The sequence below is a fragment of the Pristis pectinata genome, chromosome 12 (genome assembly GCF_009764475.1).
Source record: "Pristis pectinata isolate sPriPec2 chromosome 12, sPriPec2.1.pri, whole genome shotgun sequence".
Classification (NCBI taxonomy): Eukaryota; Metazoa; Chordata; class Chondrichthyes; order Rhinopristiformes; family Pristidae; genus Pristis; species Pristis pectinata.
The window spans coordinates 41,900,692-41,920,925 of record NC_067416.1 but is presented as its reverse complement, the minus strand read 5'-3'; the positions used below and the strand labels follow the sequence as shown (position 1 = coordinate 41,920,925).

At 41.1% G+C, this 20,234-nt stretch overlaps 1 protein-coding gene across 1 annotated transcript in view; it reads right to left on the bottom strand.

Annotated features, from left to right (window-relative positions):
• mypn (myopalladin) overlaps positions 1-20,234 on the bottom strand; it is a 193,356-nt gene that overhangs the window by 68,429 nt on the left and 104,693 nt on the right. The window contains exon 10 of the mRNA XM_052027770.1: positions 16,945-17,272. Coding sequence (XP_051883730.1) covers positions 16,945-17,272 — 328 coding nt within the window. The remainder of the gene's footprint in view (positions 1-16,944; positions 17,273-20,234) is intronic.

Here is a 20,234-nt window from a genome sequence, read left to right as displayed (position 1 = left end):
GGAAGCATGGAAGAAGATGTAATCGAGATAGTTATGGGAGTATGGGGGCTTGTAATGGATAGACTAGCAGCTACAATCCTATGTGGCTCACTGCCAAATGCTTTTTGATAATGCTGCAGTGTACTGCCTTTGTATATTTTTCGATGAAAGTACAAGATGTCGTTGTTATTCTTGATTTTGCTGTTATGAATCAATACTATTTCTCTTGCCATTTTTTTTCTGGTGTCTTCACACTGATTTGAATGTCTCCTCAAAAGGGATTAAACATTAAAATCAGATCCACTTCAGCCCTAATACTCATAATTTCTCAGTCATGTCATTGTGCTTCTGTAAGTGATAGACATGCTCTTAAATTGGCCATTGATTCTAAATAAACTGTTGCCCATCTCAATTCAGTCATATACAAAGGCAGCAGAAACCCAAAGATTCATGGCCAGAGTTTAACTGGGGAATGTAATTATACCATGAAAAATACCATATAAAACACATAACTGCTGCCACATTGATTTAGCTCACTTAATTTACATCAGAGCTTAAATGGAACACATTGCTTTTGAAAATGAAAAAAAACCCACAAGGACATGCATACTGAACACACATTTATTTTTGATCCTACTTCTTTCACCATGCACTGTGCACCATACCCCAGCCAAGGAAATGAACAGCTATATTTTCTCTTTCTGTATCTGTTCAGTATCTACACTGCTGAGACTGATAGCTCACCACATGACCAATTACAGTTCCATTGTCCAGCACTTTAATGTGACACAAAGGACACATAAATCATAGCAAATTGTTTAAACAGATTCAGCAAGTAATTCATTTACTGTAGTACCTGTTGCCTTTATATAGTCACATCAAATTGTGCTGGGTAAACTAAGAAAACTATGTCTGCATCACCTAACACAGTTATGTCTCCCGCAAACGCCATTACATTTTGATCTACTCTCACGTAATGGAATCTCTAAAACATAATGTACCTTTAATATGGAATGGATTTTAATAGACTAAGTTTTACACTTGGTAGCACTCCCTCTTCCAACTCAGAATGTTGTAACTTCATGTCCTCCCTCAGAAGAAAACCTAGGTTGACAATTCAGTGAATTAATGGGAAAATGCTGTATTGTTGACGACACCCTTGAACAGTTTTATCTATTTTTCAGTTTTAACAAAGAATCCTGCACTTGAAACATTAACTGTTTCTCTTTCTACTGATTCTGCCTGACCTATTGACTGTTTCCAGCATTTTCTGTTTTTAGATTAATAATTTTGTATGTTTTGATGAGGTCACCTCTCATCCTTCCAAACTCAAACAAATACAACCCCAGTCTCCTTAATCTCACCTCATAGGGCAAATCTGCCATCCATGAAATCGGTCTAGTCAATCTTCATTGTACTCCCTCTATGGCAAGGAAATCCTTGCTTAACTAAGAGACCACAACTCTACACAATACTCCAGGTGCAGTCTCACTGAGATCCTAGACAATTACAATAAGACTTCCTTATTTCTATAATCAAATCCCCTTGTTATAAAGACTAACATATTAGTGACACTCCTAATGGGCTGTTGCACCTGCAAACTGGCCTTCAGTGATTTGTATACTAACACACCCAGGTTGCATTTAACGTAAGCACAATCCAATCTTTCACAATTTGCCAAAACTCTGCTTTTCTGTTTATGTTCAACAAAGTGGATGACATCATATGGCTCCACATTATGTTCCATCTGCCTCACTTACTCAATTTATCCTTCTCTCCCTGAAGCCTCTTTATATCCCTGTCCATACTCATAATCTTGTCAGTAAACTTGTGAACATGACTTTTCATCTCCTCACCCTAATTGTTGAAATAGGTGGGGCCCAAGCACCTATCACTGCAGTAGAGCAATACAGCATGGATACAGGCCCTTCGGCCCAATGAGTCCCTGCCTACTAGTTGCCCAGTAGTCAGTCATCCAGCATGAAAACAAATGCCATGTCCGTGTGTCCAACAACCATCAAGCACCCTTACACACTAATCCCATATTTTCCCCTCACTTCGCCTTCAATTCCATCCACCACCTCATCGACCCTCCCCAGTGATTTTCCACCCACCTAACCTGCCAACCAGTATTTTTTTGGCACATGGGAAGAAACCAATGCAGCCACAGAATGCAAAAACTCCAGACAGACAGCAGCCAAGGGCAGGATCAAATCTGGGTACTGGAGTGCTAACCATTGCACCACCCTGCCATCTTCACAGTCTACTAACCTAAGGATCTTTCTTTCTGCCTGATAACCATGTCAGTATATTAGCCTCAATTCCACTTTACTGAAGGCCTTCTGAAAATCCAAATACACCACACCCACTGGATTCCCCATATCTATTCTAGAGCCATAGCTTCATTCAGCACAGAAACGGCCCCTTTAGCCAAACCCGTCCATGCTGAGCAAAGTGCCCATCTGAGCATTTGCCTGGATTTGGTCTAAATGTTTATCCATGTACCTGTCCAAATGGTCTTTTAAATGTTGCAATCATACCTGCCTCTATAACGTCCTCTGGCAGCTTGTTCCATATACCCACTATCCTCTGTGTGGAAAAACATGACTCCCAAGTCCCCTATAAATCTTTCCCCTCTCACCTTAAAACTATGCCCTCTAGTTGTCGACTGCCCCAACGAGGGAAAAAAGACTAACCATCCACCTGATCAATGCTCCTCGTGATTTTATAAACCTCTATAAGGTCCCCCCTCAGCCTCCTTCGCTCCAGGATAAACAGTCCCAGCCTATCCAATCTCCCCTTATAAACTTGAGCCCTCCAGTCCTTACATCATCCTTGTGAATCTTTTCGGCATCCTTCCCAGCTTAATCACATCCTTCCTATAGCAAGATGACCAGAAATGCACACAATACTGCAGGTGCGGTCTCACCAATATCCTGTACAGCTATAACCTGACATTGCCAACTCTTGTACTCATGTACCTGTCAAGTCCTCAAGAAACTCCAGCAGATTAGTTCAATATCATTCACTTTTCAGGAATCCATGTGAACTGTGCTCAATCCGATTATTCTTTTCAAGCTGTTATGTTATTACATATTTCATTATAGATTCCAACATTTTCCCCACCAGGGAAATCCTGGCATTACACTTACTACCCTCCAATCCACAGGAACAGAATCTATACAACCCTGGAAGATGACAACCAGAGTGTCTACTCTAAAGCCACTTCTTCAAAACCCTAGGATGTGGACTATCAAGTCTATGGAATTTACTGTATCAGTTTTCAAGCTCATCAACTTCTCTAGCACTATTTGTTGACCAATAGTTAGTTGCTATTGTCTATGTTCTCTCTGCCTGTTCACACTTAAGCTCAGGGGAGTCCACCTCTCTAAATACGTTATCAATCAATTTCACGAACATGCAGATACACCACAGTGACTCCAGCCACTGCTCCAGCTCCAAAATGAGGAGCTCAAGTGTAACCGGAGACATTTCCTGCACCTGTGGTTGTCTGGAACACTGGAAGCATCCACGATCTCCTACACAGTTCAGGAAGTGCATTCCAAACTTCCTTTGATTATGAAGTCAGAAGTGGGGATCAGATGTATACTGTATATGATCCAAGTACCACATGCAGGGAGCTCCTTGCTATTACACCCTTGCTTAGAACATCTGTGTCCTGCAACTGTTACTGCAAGCTGCTATGACATTACTGATGTCATCATCCTTAAGTGAATCCACATCCCTACCACCCACAAGCTCAGCAAATGCAATCCAGAATGGCAAGCACCATCTCCTCAATGCAGTTTAGGGCACACCATAGCATTATGTTACCTGAGGATGAGCAAAAGTCCCAGCACACCAGCTGGAGACTTTAAATTCAAATCCCAGAATCTCAGAATAGTTACATTGTGGAAGGAGGCCTGTTGGTCTATCAAGTTCATTCCAGTTCTATGTAAGAAGAATTCAGCTAGTTCCACTCCCTGCCTTCTCCCCAAAGCCTCACAAATTATTTCCTTCAAGATAGTTATTTAGTTTTCTGTAAATGCTACAATTGAATCTGCCTCTACTATCCAGGGATTAAATTCTGGATCCTTAAATTTTTCATCATGAAACTTTTGGTTGTTTTGCCAGTCATCTTCATCTTACATCCTCCAGTTCATTAGTAGACTCATACAGTACTGAAATATGCAAATTGGCCCACCAAGTATGTGCTGACTATCAAACAGCATTACACTAATCCTACGCTAATCCTATCTTATTCTCCTATATTGACATCAACTTCTCGAGATTCTATCACTCGCCTACACGCTAAGGACAATTTACAGTGGGTAATTAACCTACCAACCTATTTGTCTTTGGGAGGTGGGAGGAAATCAGAGCACCTGAAGGAAACCCATGTGGTTACAAGGAAAATGTGCAAACTCCAGACAGACAACACTGGAGTTCAGGGTTGAACCTGTATTGCTAGAGATGTAAGACAGCAGCTATTGACACCTTTGGCAATGTGAATGGTTTCTTTCTATCTACTATGTCTATATCCTTCATGACTTTAAGTAAATCAGATTCATGCATAACATCTTCTCCAAGGAGGACAATCACAGATTCCCCAGTGTATCTGCATAACTAAAGTCCCTCATCTCTTGCACCTTCAGATATAATTTCCTCAGCATTAACTGCATCAGATCAACAATGAAAACTGCCATTGCATCATTCATTATCTAATAAATTTATAAATAAGAATTTTATTACTTTTATTTCACAATCACACTCCAATAACTGCTTTCCTTTTCCCACAAGATCATCCTATATCCTACACCAGTTTCAAGAAAGACAGTCACTTCATGACCTGTTCAGTGACATTTCAACTGAAATCTTACGGATGTAACATTGAAAACAGCAGCTAAAAGAATGCATCCTCCTGTCCCTTGATATACCAATATGCAGTGCCATCTAGCCCCTACTAATAAAATCACATGAATACTTGAATCCATAAAACCTTCCAAGACCCGTTTAAGTGTCTGGAAGACTGAAGTATTGTACAAGGGGATCAAATCATACTGCAGCTTCACAATGTCCTGGTTGGACCAAGACTAAAATACTGTGAGCACTCCAAGGTTCTATATTTGGGAAGGGCATATTAGTTTTGGAAGCAATGCAGTTTAGATTTAATAGAATGATACTATGGGTTAAAATATGAGGACAAATTACAGAAACTAGATTTGTTTTTTCCTGGAATTTAGAACGTTTCAACATATTAAGGTTAACTGATAGAGCAGACGAAGAAAACTATTTCTGCTGTTGTGGAAGGAATTAACAACTGAGTAGCACAAAAAATAAAGGAAATAGTAAAATGAAGTAGTTACTAAAAAAAACACTAATTCATTACAATTAATCTAAAATCAACCTGTTATCCACTGAACACAATCCATATTTGAAAGGATAAATGGCATTGTAAAAATGTGATTCACAGGCAGATGAGCCTTTGGGCAATGCAGCAGAGATGGAAATGGGCAATCTTAGTAATGGTATGGATATGTGTTCTGAAGCTCAAATTGAGGTCAAATGTGGCAGTAAGATTAGAAACAGTTTGCATAGGTTTTAGACAATTGGCAGGACGAGGGGAATAGTGAATGACTAGGAACACATTTTGTGATGGAAATTGCATAAATGGCTTTCATCTTCCAAATGTTCTGTTGGACAAATATTCTGTGCATGCAGTGGTGGATGCTGGATAATCTCTGGCTGTTTGAAGAGAATGGAAGGGTTAAGAGGTAAAGTTTTATGAAAGGTAATCAATTTGTAATGGTGACTCTGTTTGTCTCTTTCCACAGATGCTGCCTGACATGCTGACCATTTCCACTGGGCAGGGCAAATGGGCAGGTACGGTAGTGTAGTGGTTAGTGTAACACTTTACAGTGCCAGCGACCGGGGTTCAAATCCAGCTACTGTCTGTAAGGAGTTTGTACATTCTCCCCATGTCTGCCTGCTCCGGTTTCCTCCCATATTCCAAAGACATACAGGTTAGGAAGTTGTGGGCATGCTATGTTGGTGCCGGAAGCGTGGCGACACTTGCGGGCTGCCCCCAGAACACTCTACGCAAAGATGTATTTCACTGTGTGTTTCGATGTACATGAGAGATATCTTATCTCTCAGGTTTTATTTCAGATTTCTAGCTTCCGTAGTGTTATGTTTCCCACTGTTTGGTGGTTTCTCCCCCCTTCTTTCCCTTTCCTGTTTTTTTTTCATTTATCCATTTTTAATTACAATTCCTCACAGCTCAGCTGTGATTAACAAGGTTTCACCATCCTCTCTCAGACAGTACCACCACCACTTGTATCATTCAGTCTCTTTTGGTCTCCACCCTATTACAGATATTCCCTTTGTTCTCTTCACCAATCCCACTTCTTTGTTACTGAAAACATTATTTCTAACTTTTCTCAGTTGCGATCTGTAGGTGCTGTGGGACTGCAGTATTTCCAGCATTTTCTGTTTTTATTGCAGTTAATGATATTGTCATGTGCCCGCTGCCCTCATCCTTCTCAATGTTAGTTATAAGTTTGGAAGATAGTATAGGAGAAAACTAAGGGTATTGCTGTAATGAATACCAGAGATGGTACACTCTGTTGTCATGGTGCACTTGTGATGGAAGAAGTAAATGTTTATGTAGGCAGATCAGGTGCCAATCCTGTGGGCTATTTTATTCTGATTGGTGCCAAGCTGAATTTATTTAGGCAGTTGGTGAGTATTCCAGCACATTCCTGAATTATGCCTTCAGATATTGAAGGCAAGTTATTTGCCAGGACATCCAAAGCCTCTGACCTGCTCTTGTACTCACATGGCTGATCTGATTATGTTTCTGGTCAGTGATGAATTCTAAAATGTTAACGATGCAGGTTTTGGAAATGATAAATGGCATTGAATGTCAAAGGTAGGTGATTGGAAGCTTTCCTATTGGGAGTTGTTGATTGCCTGACACTTAAGCAAAAGAAACCTTATCATTTATCATTTAGCAGTTCTTTTTGCATGCAGGAAACAGGGGCTGCATTAGTGACCAGTTACAGATGGAATTGAACATTCTCAGTCATTAACAAACAGCCCCACTTCTGATGTAATGATGGAAGGAAGGTTATAGATGAAGCAGCTAAAGATGAAGATACTGTCCTGAGAAATTCCTGCAACAGTGTTGTGGAGTTGAGATTATTGACCAGCAACCACATCTATCTTCTTTGGTACACTGTAATACTCCAGCTAGTGTAGTTTTCCCTTTGATTCCCATTTACAATGGGAATCCAGTTTACTAGGCTTTTGATGGTGCATGGTAATTTCCTGTTCATTTTACAAGTCAAAGAGCAAATAAACCCAAGTTGTTACGTTCATTACATCCTACTCATAGCTGGTCATTTTTATGCACAGCTTAAGTGTTTTTAGGACATGCTTTCCTTTATCATTCAACAGAAAAAAACTACTGAAGTTCTGCAGTACTTAGCTTGAGGCAAAGTTCTGGGTTCTGTTTTTCTATGACATGTTATAATTTTCAAGTGTGATATTAATAGCTGCAAGCTTCAACTGCATTTGTACTGTCTTCCTTACAGCCAAAAACACAATACATTAAAATATATGAGCAACAAACAATCTGCTGGAGGAACTCAGTGGGTCAAGCAGCATCTGTGGGATGGAAGGAATTGTCAATGTTTTGGGTTGAAACCCTGCATCAGGACTGAGAGTAGAGAGGTGAGATGGCCAGTATAATGAGGGGAAGGGGAGTGGTGAGACAGGAGGTAGAGAGGTGATTGGTGGACTGAGGCAGGCAGGGTGTGTTACTTAGGGTGACAGGCAGGTTGTGCCAGGTAGAGGAGCAAGGGTGGAGTTAGGAGACAGTGGTAGGTAAATGATAGATAGAGGCAGACAAAGAGAGAGAGAGAAAAAAAATATCGAGAGGCAGATGAAGCAAGGAGGGGGCTTCGCTTCCTCCCACAGATGCTGCTTGACTCACTGAGTTCCTCCAGCAGATTGTTGCTCCCGATTCCAGCACCTGTGGTCTTTTGTGTCTCCATTAAAAGTTACAATCATGTCAAATTCCCCGAAAAAATTAAAGATCATTGAATGAATGAATGAATGAATGGAGAGAATAGCTTAAACCTTTTCACCCTGCTAAATTGCTAGAATGCCACTGTTGGCTTTTCTTTAAAATACAAATGTGATTTGTATAAGAACATGAGCCACTGATTTGTTTAACAAGTAAAAGAATAAACATCAATCTACCAGCACACAAATTGCCATTCTTTGTAATATTTAGTTATTTCAAATAAATTTGAATGGCCATAAGGAACATGGCCATTCTACAAACCTTTCTGTGAGAAACAAAACTAATTGTTGTGTAGGATACATAATGACATATAATAACTGGATTTCAACAAATAGCATACAACAGAATGCTTTCTTCAGATAACAGAGTAGGGCATTCACGTAAATCCATCCATCCAAAAAATATAGAAGATTAAATCAAGGTAAATTAATACTAACTGCCCAATATCAAAATAGGCTGTTAACTCACATCATCAATGAATATACTATGGGCAGTTGTGCTGTAAAGGAGGCATCTGCCTTAGAAAACAAAATGAATGTTATCATATCATATAATGGCTGAGGGATTGGAGTAAGGAGCAGGGATTCAGATTTCTGGATCATTGGGGCCTCTTTTGGGGCAGGTATGACCTGTTCAAAGAGGACGGGTTGCACTTGAATCCCGGGGGGATCAATATCCTGGCGGGGAGGTTTGCTAAGGCTACTGGGGAGAATTTAAACTAGAATTGTTGGGGGGGGGGGGGATCCGAACTGGAGAGACTGGGGAAGAGGTGTTTGGCTCTCAAATAGAGAAACCTTGTAGTAGGGACTGTCTACGGAGTCTCCTTGGGTAGAGATTAGGAACAGGAAGGGGTTAATTACTTTACTGGGTGTTTTTTATAGGCCGCCCAATAGTAACAGGGATATTGAGGGGCAGATAGGGAAGCAGATCCTGGAAAGGTGTGAGAATAACAGAGTTGTTGTGATGGGGGATTTTAATTTCCCAAACATCCATTGGCATTTCCAGACAGTGAGGGGTTTAGATGGGGTGGAGTTTGTTAAGTGTGTTCAGGAAGGATTCGTGACACAATACGTAGATAGGCCTACAAGAGGAGAGGCTGTGCTTGATTTGGTATTGGGAAATGAACCTGGTCAGGTGTCAGATCTCTCAGTGGGTGAACATTTTGGTGATAGTGATCATAATTCTATCTCCTTTATGTTAGCACTGGAGAGAGATAGGAACAGACAGACTAGAAAGGCATTTACTTGGAGTAAAGAGAATTATGGGGCTCTCAGGCAGGAAATTGGAAGATTATATTGGGAACAGCTGTTCTCAGGGAAAAGTACGGAAGAAATGTGGCAAATATTCAGGGGATATTTCTGTGGAGTTCTGCATAGGCATGTTCCAATGAGACAGGGGAGTCACGAGAGGATACAGGAACTGTGGTGTACAAAGGCTATAATAAATCTAGTCAAAAGGAAAAGAAAAGCTTACAAAAGGTACAGAGAGCTAGGTAATGTTAGAGATCTGGAAGAGTATAAGGCTAATAGGAAGGAGCTTAAGAAGGAAATTAGGAGAGCCAGAAGGGGGCATGAGAAGGCCTTGGTGGGCAGGATTAAGGAAAACCCCAAGGCCTTCTACAAGTAAGAACAAGAGGATAAGATGCAAAAGAATAGGGCCTATCAAGTGCAGCAGTGGGAAAGTGTGTATGGATCCGGAAGAAATAGCGGAGGTACTTAATGAATACTTTACGTCAGTATTCACTATTGAAAAAGATCTGGGGAATTCTAGTGGGGACTTGCAGTGGGCTGAAAAGCTTGAGCATGTAGATACTAGGAAAGAGGAGGTACTGAAACTTTTGGAAAGCATCAAGTTGGATAAGTCGCTGGGACCCAATGAGATGTACCCCAGGCTGCTGTGGGATGCGAGGGAAGAGATTGCGGAGCCTCTGACGATGATCTTTGCATCGTCGATGGAGACGGGAGAGGTTCCGGAAGATTGGACGGTTGCGGATGTTGTTCCCTTATTCAAGAAAGGGAGTAGGGATAGCCCAGGGAATTATAGACCAGTGAGTCTTACCTCAGTGGTTGGTAACCTAAGCTAATGGAGAAGATCCTGAGAGGCAGGATTTATGAACATTTGGAGAGGTATAATATGATTAGGAATAGTCAGCATGGCTTTTTTAAGGGCAGGTCCTGCCTTATGAACCTGATTGAATTTTTTGAGGATGTGACTAAACACATCGATGAAGGGAGAGCAGTAGATGTAGTGTATATGGATTTCAGCAAGGCATTTGATAAGATACCCCATGCAAGGCTTATTGAGAAAGTAAGGAGGCATGGGATCCAAGGGGACATTGCTTTGTGGATCCAGAAGTGGCTGGCCCACAGAAGGCAAAGAGTGGTTGTTGACGGGTCATATTCTGCATGGAGGTCGGTGACCAGTGCTGTACCTCAGGGATCTGTTCTGGGACCCTTACTCTTTGTGATTTTTATAAATGACCTGGATGAGGAAGTGGAAGGATGGGTTAGTAAGTTTACGGATGACACAAAGGTTGGAGGTGTCATGGATAGTATGGAAGGCTGTCAGAGGTTACAGCGGATAGGATGCAAAACTGGGCTGAGAAGTGTCAGATGGAGTTCAACCCAGATACGTGTGAAGTGGTTCATTTTGGTAGGTCAAATCTGATGGCAGAGTATAGCATTAATGGTAGAACTCTTGGCAGTGTGGAGGATCAGAGGGATCTTGGGGTCCGAGTCCATAGGACGCTCAAAGCAGCTGCACAGGTTGACTCTGTGGTTAAGAAGGCATATTCCTTCATCTATCGTGAATTGTCCTTCATCAATCGTGGAACTGAATTTAGAAGCCAAGAGATAATTTTGCAGCTATATAGGACCCTGGTCAGACCCCACTTGGAGTACTGTGCTCAGTTCTGGTCACCCCACTGCACGAAAGATGTGGAAGCCATAGACAGGGTGCAGAGGAGATTTACAAGGATGCTGCTTGGAATGTGGAGCATGCTTTATGAAAGCAGTTTGAGGGAACTTGGCCTTTTCTCCTTGGAGCGACGGAGGATGAGAGGGGGACCTGAAAGAGGTATATAAGATGATGAGAGGTATTGATTGGGTAGATAGTCAGAGGCTTTTCCCCAGGGTTGAAATGGTGGCCACAAGAGGACATAGGTTTAGGGTGCTGGGGAGTAGGTACAGAGGAGATGTCAGGGGTAAGTTTTTTACTAAGAGAGTGGTGAGTGTGTGGAATGGGTTGCTGGCAACGGTGGTGGAGGCGGATACAATAGGGTCTTTTAAGAGACTGTTGGATAGGTACATGAGCTGAGAAAAATAGAGGGCTATGGGTAAGCCTAGTAATTTCTAGGGTAGGGACATGTTCGGCACAGCTTTGTGGGCTAGTATGGTGTAATTTTTCTATGTTCTATGTTTCTATATCACTGAAGGGAGAATTAAAGAAGATTTTTCCTTGCAAAGGTTAATTATACCCCCAAAATACTTTACTGCAAGTAACTATCATGTGTCATCTGTGACTCAGTGAGTTGCACTCTTAACTCAGTCATAAAATCCCACTCCAAAGTTGGAGCACAAAAGTCAATACTGATATTGCAGTCCAGTACTGCTTCATCACTGTACTGTCAGATGCGGAATCAAGTACCATGTCCTGGAATGATGGCACAACAGTCAATGCTCTGCCTCACAGCTCCAGGGTCCCAGGTTTGATCTTGACCTTGGGTGCTGTGGAGTTTACATATTCTGCATGTATTTCCCCCAGGTGCCCTAGTTTCTTCCCACATCCCAAGAGGTGCTGGGAGGCTAAATGGCCACTCTAAATTACCCCATAGTGTAGGTAAGTGACAAAAGGGTTAAAGGCAGAGTTGACACACATGTGAAAGAGAATAGGCTACAAGAAACTGGGACTGATAGGATTGCTCTGCTGTAGAGTGGCATAAATTTGACTATTTGTATTGCCTTCCTCTGTGATGTAATAAGTAGGTATTCGCTCTTAAATGAGCCAAATGGTTAGTAAGGGATCAGCCATGAGAGATCTGTAGAATAAGGAATGCCGGGGATCATCGTAATCAGGCTAGGACATCAGTTAGTAGGAAAGAGGTTGCACTGGCAGAGACATGATGGGGATCAGTTACTTCAGCAATCATCATTGGAAGTGGCTGATGGGAAATCAATCAGCGATGGGAGGGTTACCTGCCACGGGTGTGTAAGTGGTGTCTAGCCATGCATTGTAGAAGGGGAGGGGGCATAGGTCAAGCCAGGTGGTTTTGGGGTTGAGGGGTGCTGGGGGTGTTTGACTTCAATTGCAGTTTGGAATGAGGATTATAATGAGAGTAAGGCTGACGGGCCAGTAGGATAAGATAAGATATCTTTATTAGTCACTTGTACATTGAAACACACAGTGAAATGCACCTTTTGTGTAGAGTGTTCTGGGGGCAGCCCACAAGTGTCGCCACACTTCCGGCACCAACATAGCATGCCCACAACTTCCTAACCCGTTGTCTTTGGAATGTGGGAGGAAACCAGTGCACCCGGAGGAAACCCACACAGACATGGGGAGAACATACAAACTCCCTACAGGCAGTGGCTGGAATTGAACCTGGGTTGCTGGCGCTGTAATAGCGTTATGCTAACTGCTATACTACCATGCCTGCCCATATTGGATATTGGATGCTGGAGATTGTGGGGGCAGGTGAGGTCAGAGCAAGGATTGGGAAGGGCTTAAGTTAGGGGATAAGAAGTGGGAATCAGACAAAAAGTCAGGCAGCGGATTGATGTCAGAGAGGATCAATTGCAGTTTTGGAAGCAGATATGGTCACGTGAGGATTACAATTCTGGAGGCAAGGAGGGAAGTAAGCAGTAAGATGTCACAGGAGTAGTGGGGAACAGCCTGGGGACGCTGTGGGGCAGTTCAGTATGTTATTTAAAGAGGAACAATTGGAGGCAAGTCCCCAGACTTCCTGGATGGCTAGAAATGTTAAAAACAGATAGTAAGAGTTTCTATAGATATTTAAAAGAGAAAAGATTGAGGAATTGAGGGTTATGGAGAAACTGGCATGGAAGAGAAGTTGAGACCAGCATAGATCAACCACGATCATACTGAATGGTGGCCAGACTTGAAGGGACTGGTGGCCTATTCCTGTTCCTATTTCCTTGGGTTCAAAGTGAGTACTAGTCTCAAACAAAAAGTGAGTTAGGGGAATTAATAATGGGAAAACAAGAGAGGGAGACAGAAAGCGGGAAACTAAAGGCTGTATTGCTTAACATCTGTCATAGAAAAAAAATGTGAGAAGTTATTATTTAAGAAGTTATAGCAGGAAACAGAGAATGTCAAGGTAATCAGGAAATGTCAACATGATGTTGGAAAAGGGATATGTTTGACCAATTTTTGAAGTTCTTTGAAGCAGCGTGAGCTGTTATAAAAGGGAACCAATGGATGTTCTACATTTATATTTCCAGAAGAAATTTGACAAAATGTCACATGAAAGGTAGATAAGAGTTAAATGATGTAGGAAGTAACCTATCTGTGTGGATAGAAGATTATCTGGAAAAAGAGTTGACATAAATGGGTCTTTTCCTAGTTGACAAGATCTAATAGGTGGTGTAATGCAGGAACAGTCCTGGGGTCTTTTTACAATGTAGATGAATGACTTGGAGAAGGCACGAACGGAAGGCATGGTTGTTATATTTGCCAATGACACAAAAATCAGTAGGAAAGCAAGTTGTGAAGAGGACATATTGAGGCTACGAAGGGATATAGATAAGTTAAGTCAATGAAATATGATCTGGCAAATGGAATATAATTTGGAAAAATATAACATTTTTCAGTTTGATGAGAAAAATAAATAAACATATTGTCTAAATGGTGAGGGACTACGAAGTTCTGAGATGCAGGTTGATCTTAGTGACCCAGTGCATGATTTGCAAAAGTCTAGCATGCAGGCACAGCTGGTAATTAGGAAAGCAAACAGAATGTTATTGTTTATTGCTGGGGAACTGAATGCAAAACTAGGGAGGTTATGCTTCAGTTATATGGGCATCTGTGAGATAACATAGGGAGTACTTTGTAGAATACTGGTCTCCTTATTTAATGAAGGATGTTAACGCATAAGAAGCAGTTCAGAGTAGGTTGATTAGATTAGGTTGTCTTATGAGGAAAGGTTGGACAGGCTAGGCTTGTATCCACTCAAGTTTAGAAGGGTGAAAGGTGGCTTAATTGAAATATAAAACCTCCTGAGGGACCTTGATGGATGTGGAGACATGTTTCTTGAGCTAATGGTCACTCAGTTAAGACAGATGAGATGATATTTTCTCTCTCAGGGGATTGTGAGCCTTTGGAACATACTTCCAAAAAAGGGCAGTGGAAGCTATCTTTGGATATCTTTAAGACAGAGGTAGAAAGATACTTGATAAGCAAGGGGCGAAAGGTTACCACTGATAGTTGGAAATGTGGAGATGAGGTTCTAATAGATCAGCTGTAATTTTATTAAATGATGAAAGGCCAGGGGTCAAATGATCTACTCCTGCTTCTGATTCATATGTTCCCTTTAGGTAACACTGAAGCAGGCCACATGAGACCTACAGAGGCCTGCTTCTGTATAAGTGCCTGAGTCATCTTCAGGCCATGCAGACATAATCCAAGTTTCCAAAAGTGGGATCATGCATGCATTCACATTTCATAAGCATAGAGGATCTGGAAGGAAAATTAAAGTGCATAGCATACAAAAGCAAAACATTTCTCAATGCAATTTTTAGACAACATCTTGTCCTGTGATCCTCTTTGATACCCTTCAAAATAAGGAAATATGCAGCTATGCCTAGCAAATCACCCATTTTCAAAATAACAAGTTTGTAACTATTTAATTTGTAACTGAAAAATCATGGATGAAAAATAGAAGTCTGCAAGTCAACCTAAAATCATGCAATACTTAAGCCACAATTGAAAACAGCCACAATTGGCAGAAAAACTACTAAAAAAAAGCCAAGAAATGTTTTGTGCAAAACAACCTTCCCCTGCTAATAATCATGGATTTCAAAGCCCAAAATAGCTGAAGGTAGCTTCAAACTTTGTTCGCATCAGCACTGAACCACTTTAGGTTTGAAAATGAAAATTTGAGCCTGGTGTTATAAATATATTTTTTAAGTCCTTCAAAAAGAAACTGCATGAAAAGAGCGATCGTTCTTGAATGTCAAAGGGCGGATGGGAGCTAATTGACAGACTGCCAAGCTCACCCAACTTTGTAAAGCTAACATCTATCAACTGGCAATACTCGAGACTCAAAACTTTATGATCAGCTTTCATATTCTTGGTGGATTTTTATTCAAAATTATTCCAACAAAGCTACAAAGTAAATGTTCTTTAATCAGGAGAATAGCAGCTCATTCAGCAGTCCTGCATTACTGAGAGCTGTGCCCAGCAGAACAAGAGCTAAGATCAGAGAGAACTGGGTTACAAAGCAGTTCTCTATTATTGATTTATTACATTGTCCATTTCTTCAACAGGAAATCATTTTAATCTTATCACCCTTCCCTATAATCTCATCTGGAGGTTCAAGCCTGAGTTATGATAGATGGTTTTCAAATTATATTTAAATCCAACCTTCCTATAGAAGTTGATTGATGAGGCCACTTATATATTTTTTCCAGAGGGTGGGGGATTTGGGCACCTGCTGATCTACTTAATCGGAACTGGGCAGCCATTTTTCCGAATACTGGTAGAATCTAGATGAAAGGAGGTCAGGAGTGCATTTGGAGAGAGTGCCTCATAATCCAACAGGGATACTTGCAGAGATGACTGGCGGGTGCAATCGTGCTCTGTGCTAGGATTACTGACTTACCGTTTGTCATAATGCAAGCACGAATGAAATTTCCTGCAACCAGCTGTTGCCATTACAGTGTGTGTAACTCTTTTGGTCTAAACAGAGGAATGTTAACAGGAATGAGAAGTAAGCAGGAAAATCCTTAAATACTGACGGGGTGGGTGTCTTCTTGTGGACAAATCTGGAACCAGGAGTCACTGTTTAAAAATAAGGAGTCACCCATTCAAGAAAGAGAGTGAATTTTTTTCTCTCTTAGAGGATCATGAGTCATTGGAACTTTCTTCCTCAAAGTATAGTGGAAGCAAAGTCTTTGAATATTTTAAGGCAGAGGTAGATAGATGCTTGTTAAGCAATGGGGTGAAAGGTTACCATGGGTAGATTGGAATGCAGATTTGAGTTACAATCAGATCAGCCATATTTTATTAAATGACCCAACAGGCTTCAGGAACCAAGTGACATACTTCTGCTCCAAATTTCTACTTGCAGACGTAAATATTAAGGGAATCGATGGATATGGCTTTAGTGCAGGAAAGCACCATTAGGAGAAGCAATCAGCCATGATCTTATTGAATGGTGAGGCGGGCAGGAGAGGGTGAATGACCTACTCCTAGATCTATTTCTCATATTTTTATATATTGGATTGGAAGAGTCAGTTCTTTGTAGAGAAAAGACTGGTGCTGTGTGATGTGCCAGCCACCCCATTTCTGTGCTGAAATGGGCACTGATACTTTCAAAGTAATTCAATATTAGAACAACCCACCCTTCACTCCTCCTCTACTGCCAGCATAAATTTTAACTTGAGATTTACAATCTTAAAATATTCACTCCAATAAATTTCCACTGCATTTCAACCCAAGTGACTTTTTTGAAAGCTCAGATATATTAAACATTCAAAACTGAGGCAATATCTGCTCCACAGATCACTTACTGACAAATATCTAAACTATCTACCAAAGGTACTATATAAGAGTCAAGGGACTATCTGCATTTAAGTGTTTGTGTGTGTCTGATCACTCAATAGTTATGCATGCACTGCATTTGTAAGCAAAATACTCACAGTTTTGGTTTGGCAAATACAGGTGGAGGCTCCTTTGTGGGTGAAATGGGTCCTGATATCCAGGCATTCTGTTTGATTGTTTTGTCATGTCCCTCCTCAAATGAAGGCTCACTTCCTGTATCATCTTCGGGTAGTTTAAAATGCACTCGCAACCCAGCTTTAGGCTTGTAGTCTTGGTGGTTCACAAGAACGCTCTCGAGTTTTGGTTTAAAGGGGACAGTAGGTTGTAACAGCATTTTATCTGGCTGGGCTTGCACATTTGTTGCAGTGGCCTCAACTGTCACAGAGCTTGAAGCATTCAGATTAACAGCATTATTATCTTCAGTTCCTATGAAAAAGTCATCAGTCAGTTTCTTCCATGTTAGCACAAATCACATTCTATGAAGTATTAGTTCTACAGTGTACTAAACTTGGAATTTTGGTGACTGCGGAAATTTTTAGGGTTTAAAAATTGTCCTCTTTCTAAAATTTAACTTCAACCTTAATTTAAAAAGTGCAAGCAGATAATATTTGGTTGACTGGCAGATAGACAAAAAAAAACAACTGGCAGGATGTTCAGGAGACCACTAAATACCAAAGATGAGGAAGATTGAGCTGGGGAGAGCAGCCATAGGACCATAGAGCTCAGCTGTACAGGAAGGAGGAGAAAGGAAAATAGAACAATATTTGTGTGTTTCCAGAGTTATGGGGGCACACAGGTGCTTCTGTGGCTGCAGATGTAATTCAAGGATGGTCTGTTCCCTCCCTGATACCAGGTTCATGGATCTTAATGAGCAGCTGCAGAATACTCTGGAGGGAGAGGGTAAACTGCCAGACATAGTGGTATATATTGGTCTCAATGACTAAGGTAGAGAAAAGGCTGAGGTACGAATAGCAGATCTTAAAGAATTAGGAAAGGCATTAAGAAGCAGAACTTCAAAGGTAGTAAACCCTGGACAATACCTGCGGCCATCCACCAGTGAGAACAGAAACACAAGGGTTGTGCAGGTGGATGTGTGACTGGGAAGGTGGTACAGAAGGAGGTTCTTTGCATTCTTGGATCATGGAGAGTGGTGCTGGAGAAGATGGGACCTGGACAGGTAAGAAGGATTGCACTTCAACTAGGCCGTGACTAATATTCTTACAGGCAGATTTGCGGGTACTGTAGGGGAGGGTTTGAAGTAGCTTGGCAGGGAGATGGAAAGCTGAGGATCGATTCAGAAGGGAATAGAAACTGAGCTGGAAATGGATGGAAGAAAATTAGTGAAAGAATTTGGAGGGGAATCAAACAAAGACTGGCAGAATTAGAGTCTGGCCACACTTAATGATCCCTATCCAAATGCCAGGAATATAGTGAATAAGTCAGATGAACAGAGCACAATGAAGTATGATATTTTAACTATTATGGAAATGGTAGTTCATCATTCCTGGTTGCAGTGTTTACAGAGAAGACAGAATGAAGAACAGAACAGTAGGGCACGTGGTTTTATTGGTTAAAGAAACAATTACAGTTGTTCAAAGGGATGACATGAAGGTCAGGTCATGAAGTGATACTATGTGTGTTGAATTAAAAAAACAAAAAGGGGCCAATTGCAATATTGGGAATATATTATTGACGGTCTGAAGAAGTTAGAAGAACAAGTTTGTAGGCAAATATCTGACAAATGCAAAAACAATACAACAGTAATGGTCAGGGATTTCAATTAATCTAATACTAATTGGGATAAAATCAGTCTGAAAAGTATTGAAGGTATAGAATTTGTAAGCTGCATTTAGCAGAAATCTTTAAGCCTGTTTATAGCCAGCCAAACAAGAGTTGGGATGGAGGAGTGGACGGGTGGTGGTTAGAAGGGGTGGTGCAATTCTGGATATAGTTTTAAGAAATTAAACTGGGCAGGCGGAAAGATTATCAAGGAGGGTTGACAAGCACTATGCATTTGATATAGCCTCTGTGGATCATAAGATTTTCAACAAGGTCCCTCTTGGCAGGCTGGTTAAAGACAAAGCTCATAGGATCCAAGGAAGCCTGGCATATCAGATCCTAAATTGGCTCAGCAGCAGGAAGCAAAGGATAATGATTAATAGGTGCTTTTTCAGCTGTAAGGCTTTTTACCAGAGAGGTTCCATAAGGCTCAGCACTTGCTTCCCTTTAAGATATATTAAAGACTTAGACTAAAATATCGGGATGCAGTAAAGAAGTTTGCAAATGACTTAAAAATTGCCCATGTGGCTGACAGTAAAGAAGAGAGTTTTGAAATACAGGAAGTTATGGATGGTCTAATCAGTTGGGCAGTTATGTGGAAAATGGAATTCAATCTGGATAAGTGCAACATAAAGCATTTGTTGGGGGGGGGGTGGAAATAAAGCAAAGGAGATGGGATAGCAACAAATGAGAGGATATTAAGAAATGTGGGGTCTTGCTATGTATGTCCACAGATCCTTAAAGGTCGACAAAATGGTTATATAAAGATAATGGAAGTTTTCCTTTCACTGAGGCATTGAATGCAAGACCAGAGCAGTCATGCTAGTACTGCATGCAATACTATTTAGACCACAGTTTGAGTACTACGTAGAATCAAATTTAGAATTCTGATCACCATTTTACAGGAAATATGTGATTGCACTGAAGAGGATATTTGCCAGGTCTGGGAAATTCAAGGAAAGATTGGACAGGCTGGGGTTGACTTCTTCAACAGGAGGGTGAAGGGAAATTTAACTGAGACCTTTGAGGAACCAAGATACAAAATCTGGCACTTTTAGTGGTGGTGGACAGGTAGATTATCCAGATAAAGCTCCCATTAGTGTCCCAACACATTTTTAACATGCTTTTTTTAAAAAAGACGTTACGCAATAGAATAATAGATTTTTCCAGTGAACCCAGTGAGTTTAAATGGAGAATAGAATATGGGGTTCCCAATGTGTTGATTGATAAAGGGATTAGTGGGGAGATGAGAAAAGAAAATTCACACCAAGATGGTAGGTGTCTAGAACTCGCTGCCTGAAAGGGTGGTAGAGGCAGAAACTCTCATCACATTAAAAAGGTACCTGTTTGTGTACTCGGAAAACTGAGACTTGCAAGGTTGGGAACCAAATGCTATAGAACAATAAAGCACAATACAGGCCCTTCAGCCCACCATGTTGTGCCAACCTTTAAACCACGCCTAAGACTAACTAACCCCTTCCTCCCACATATCCCCCTATTTTAAATTCCTCCATATGCTTATCAAACAATCTCTTGAACTTGACCAACGTATCAGCATCCACCACCACCCCAGGCAGCACATTCCATGCACCAACCACTAGGAGCTGCA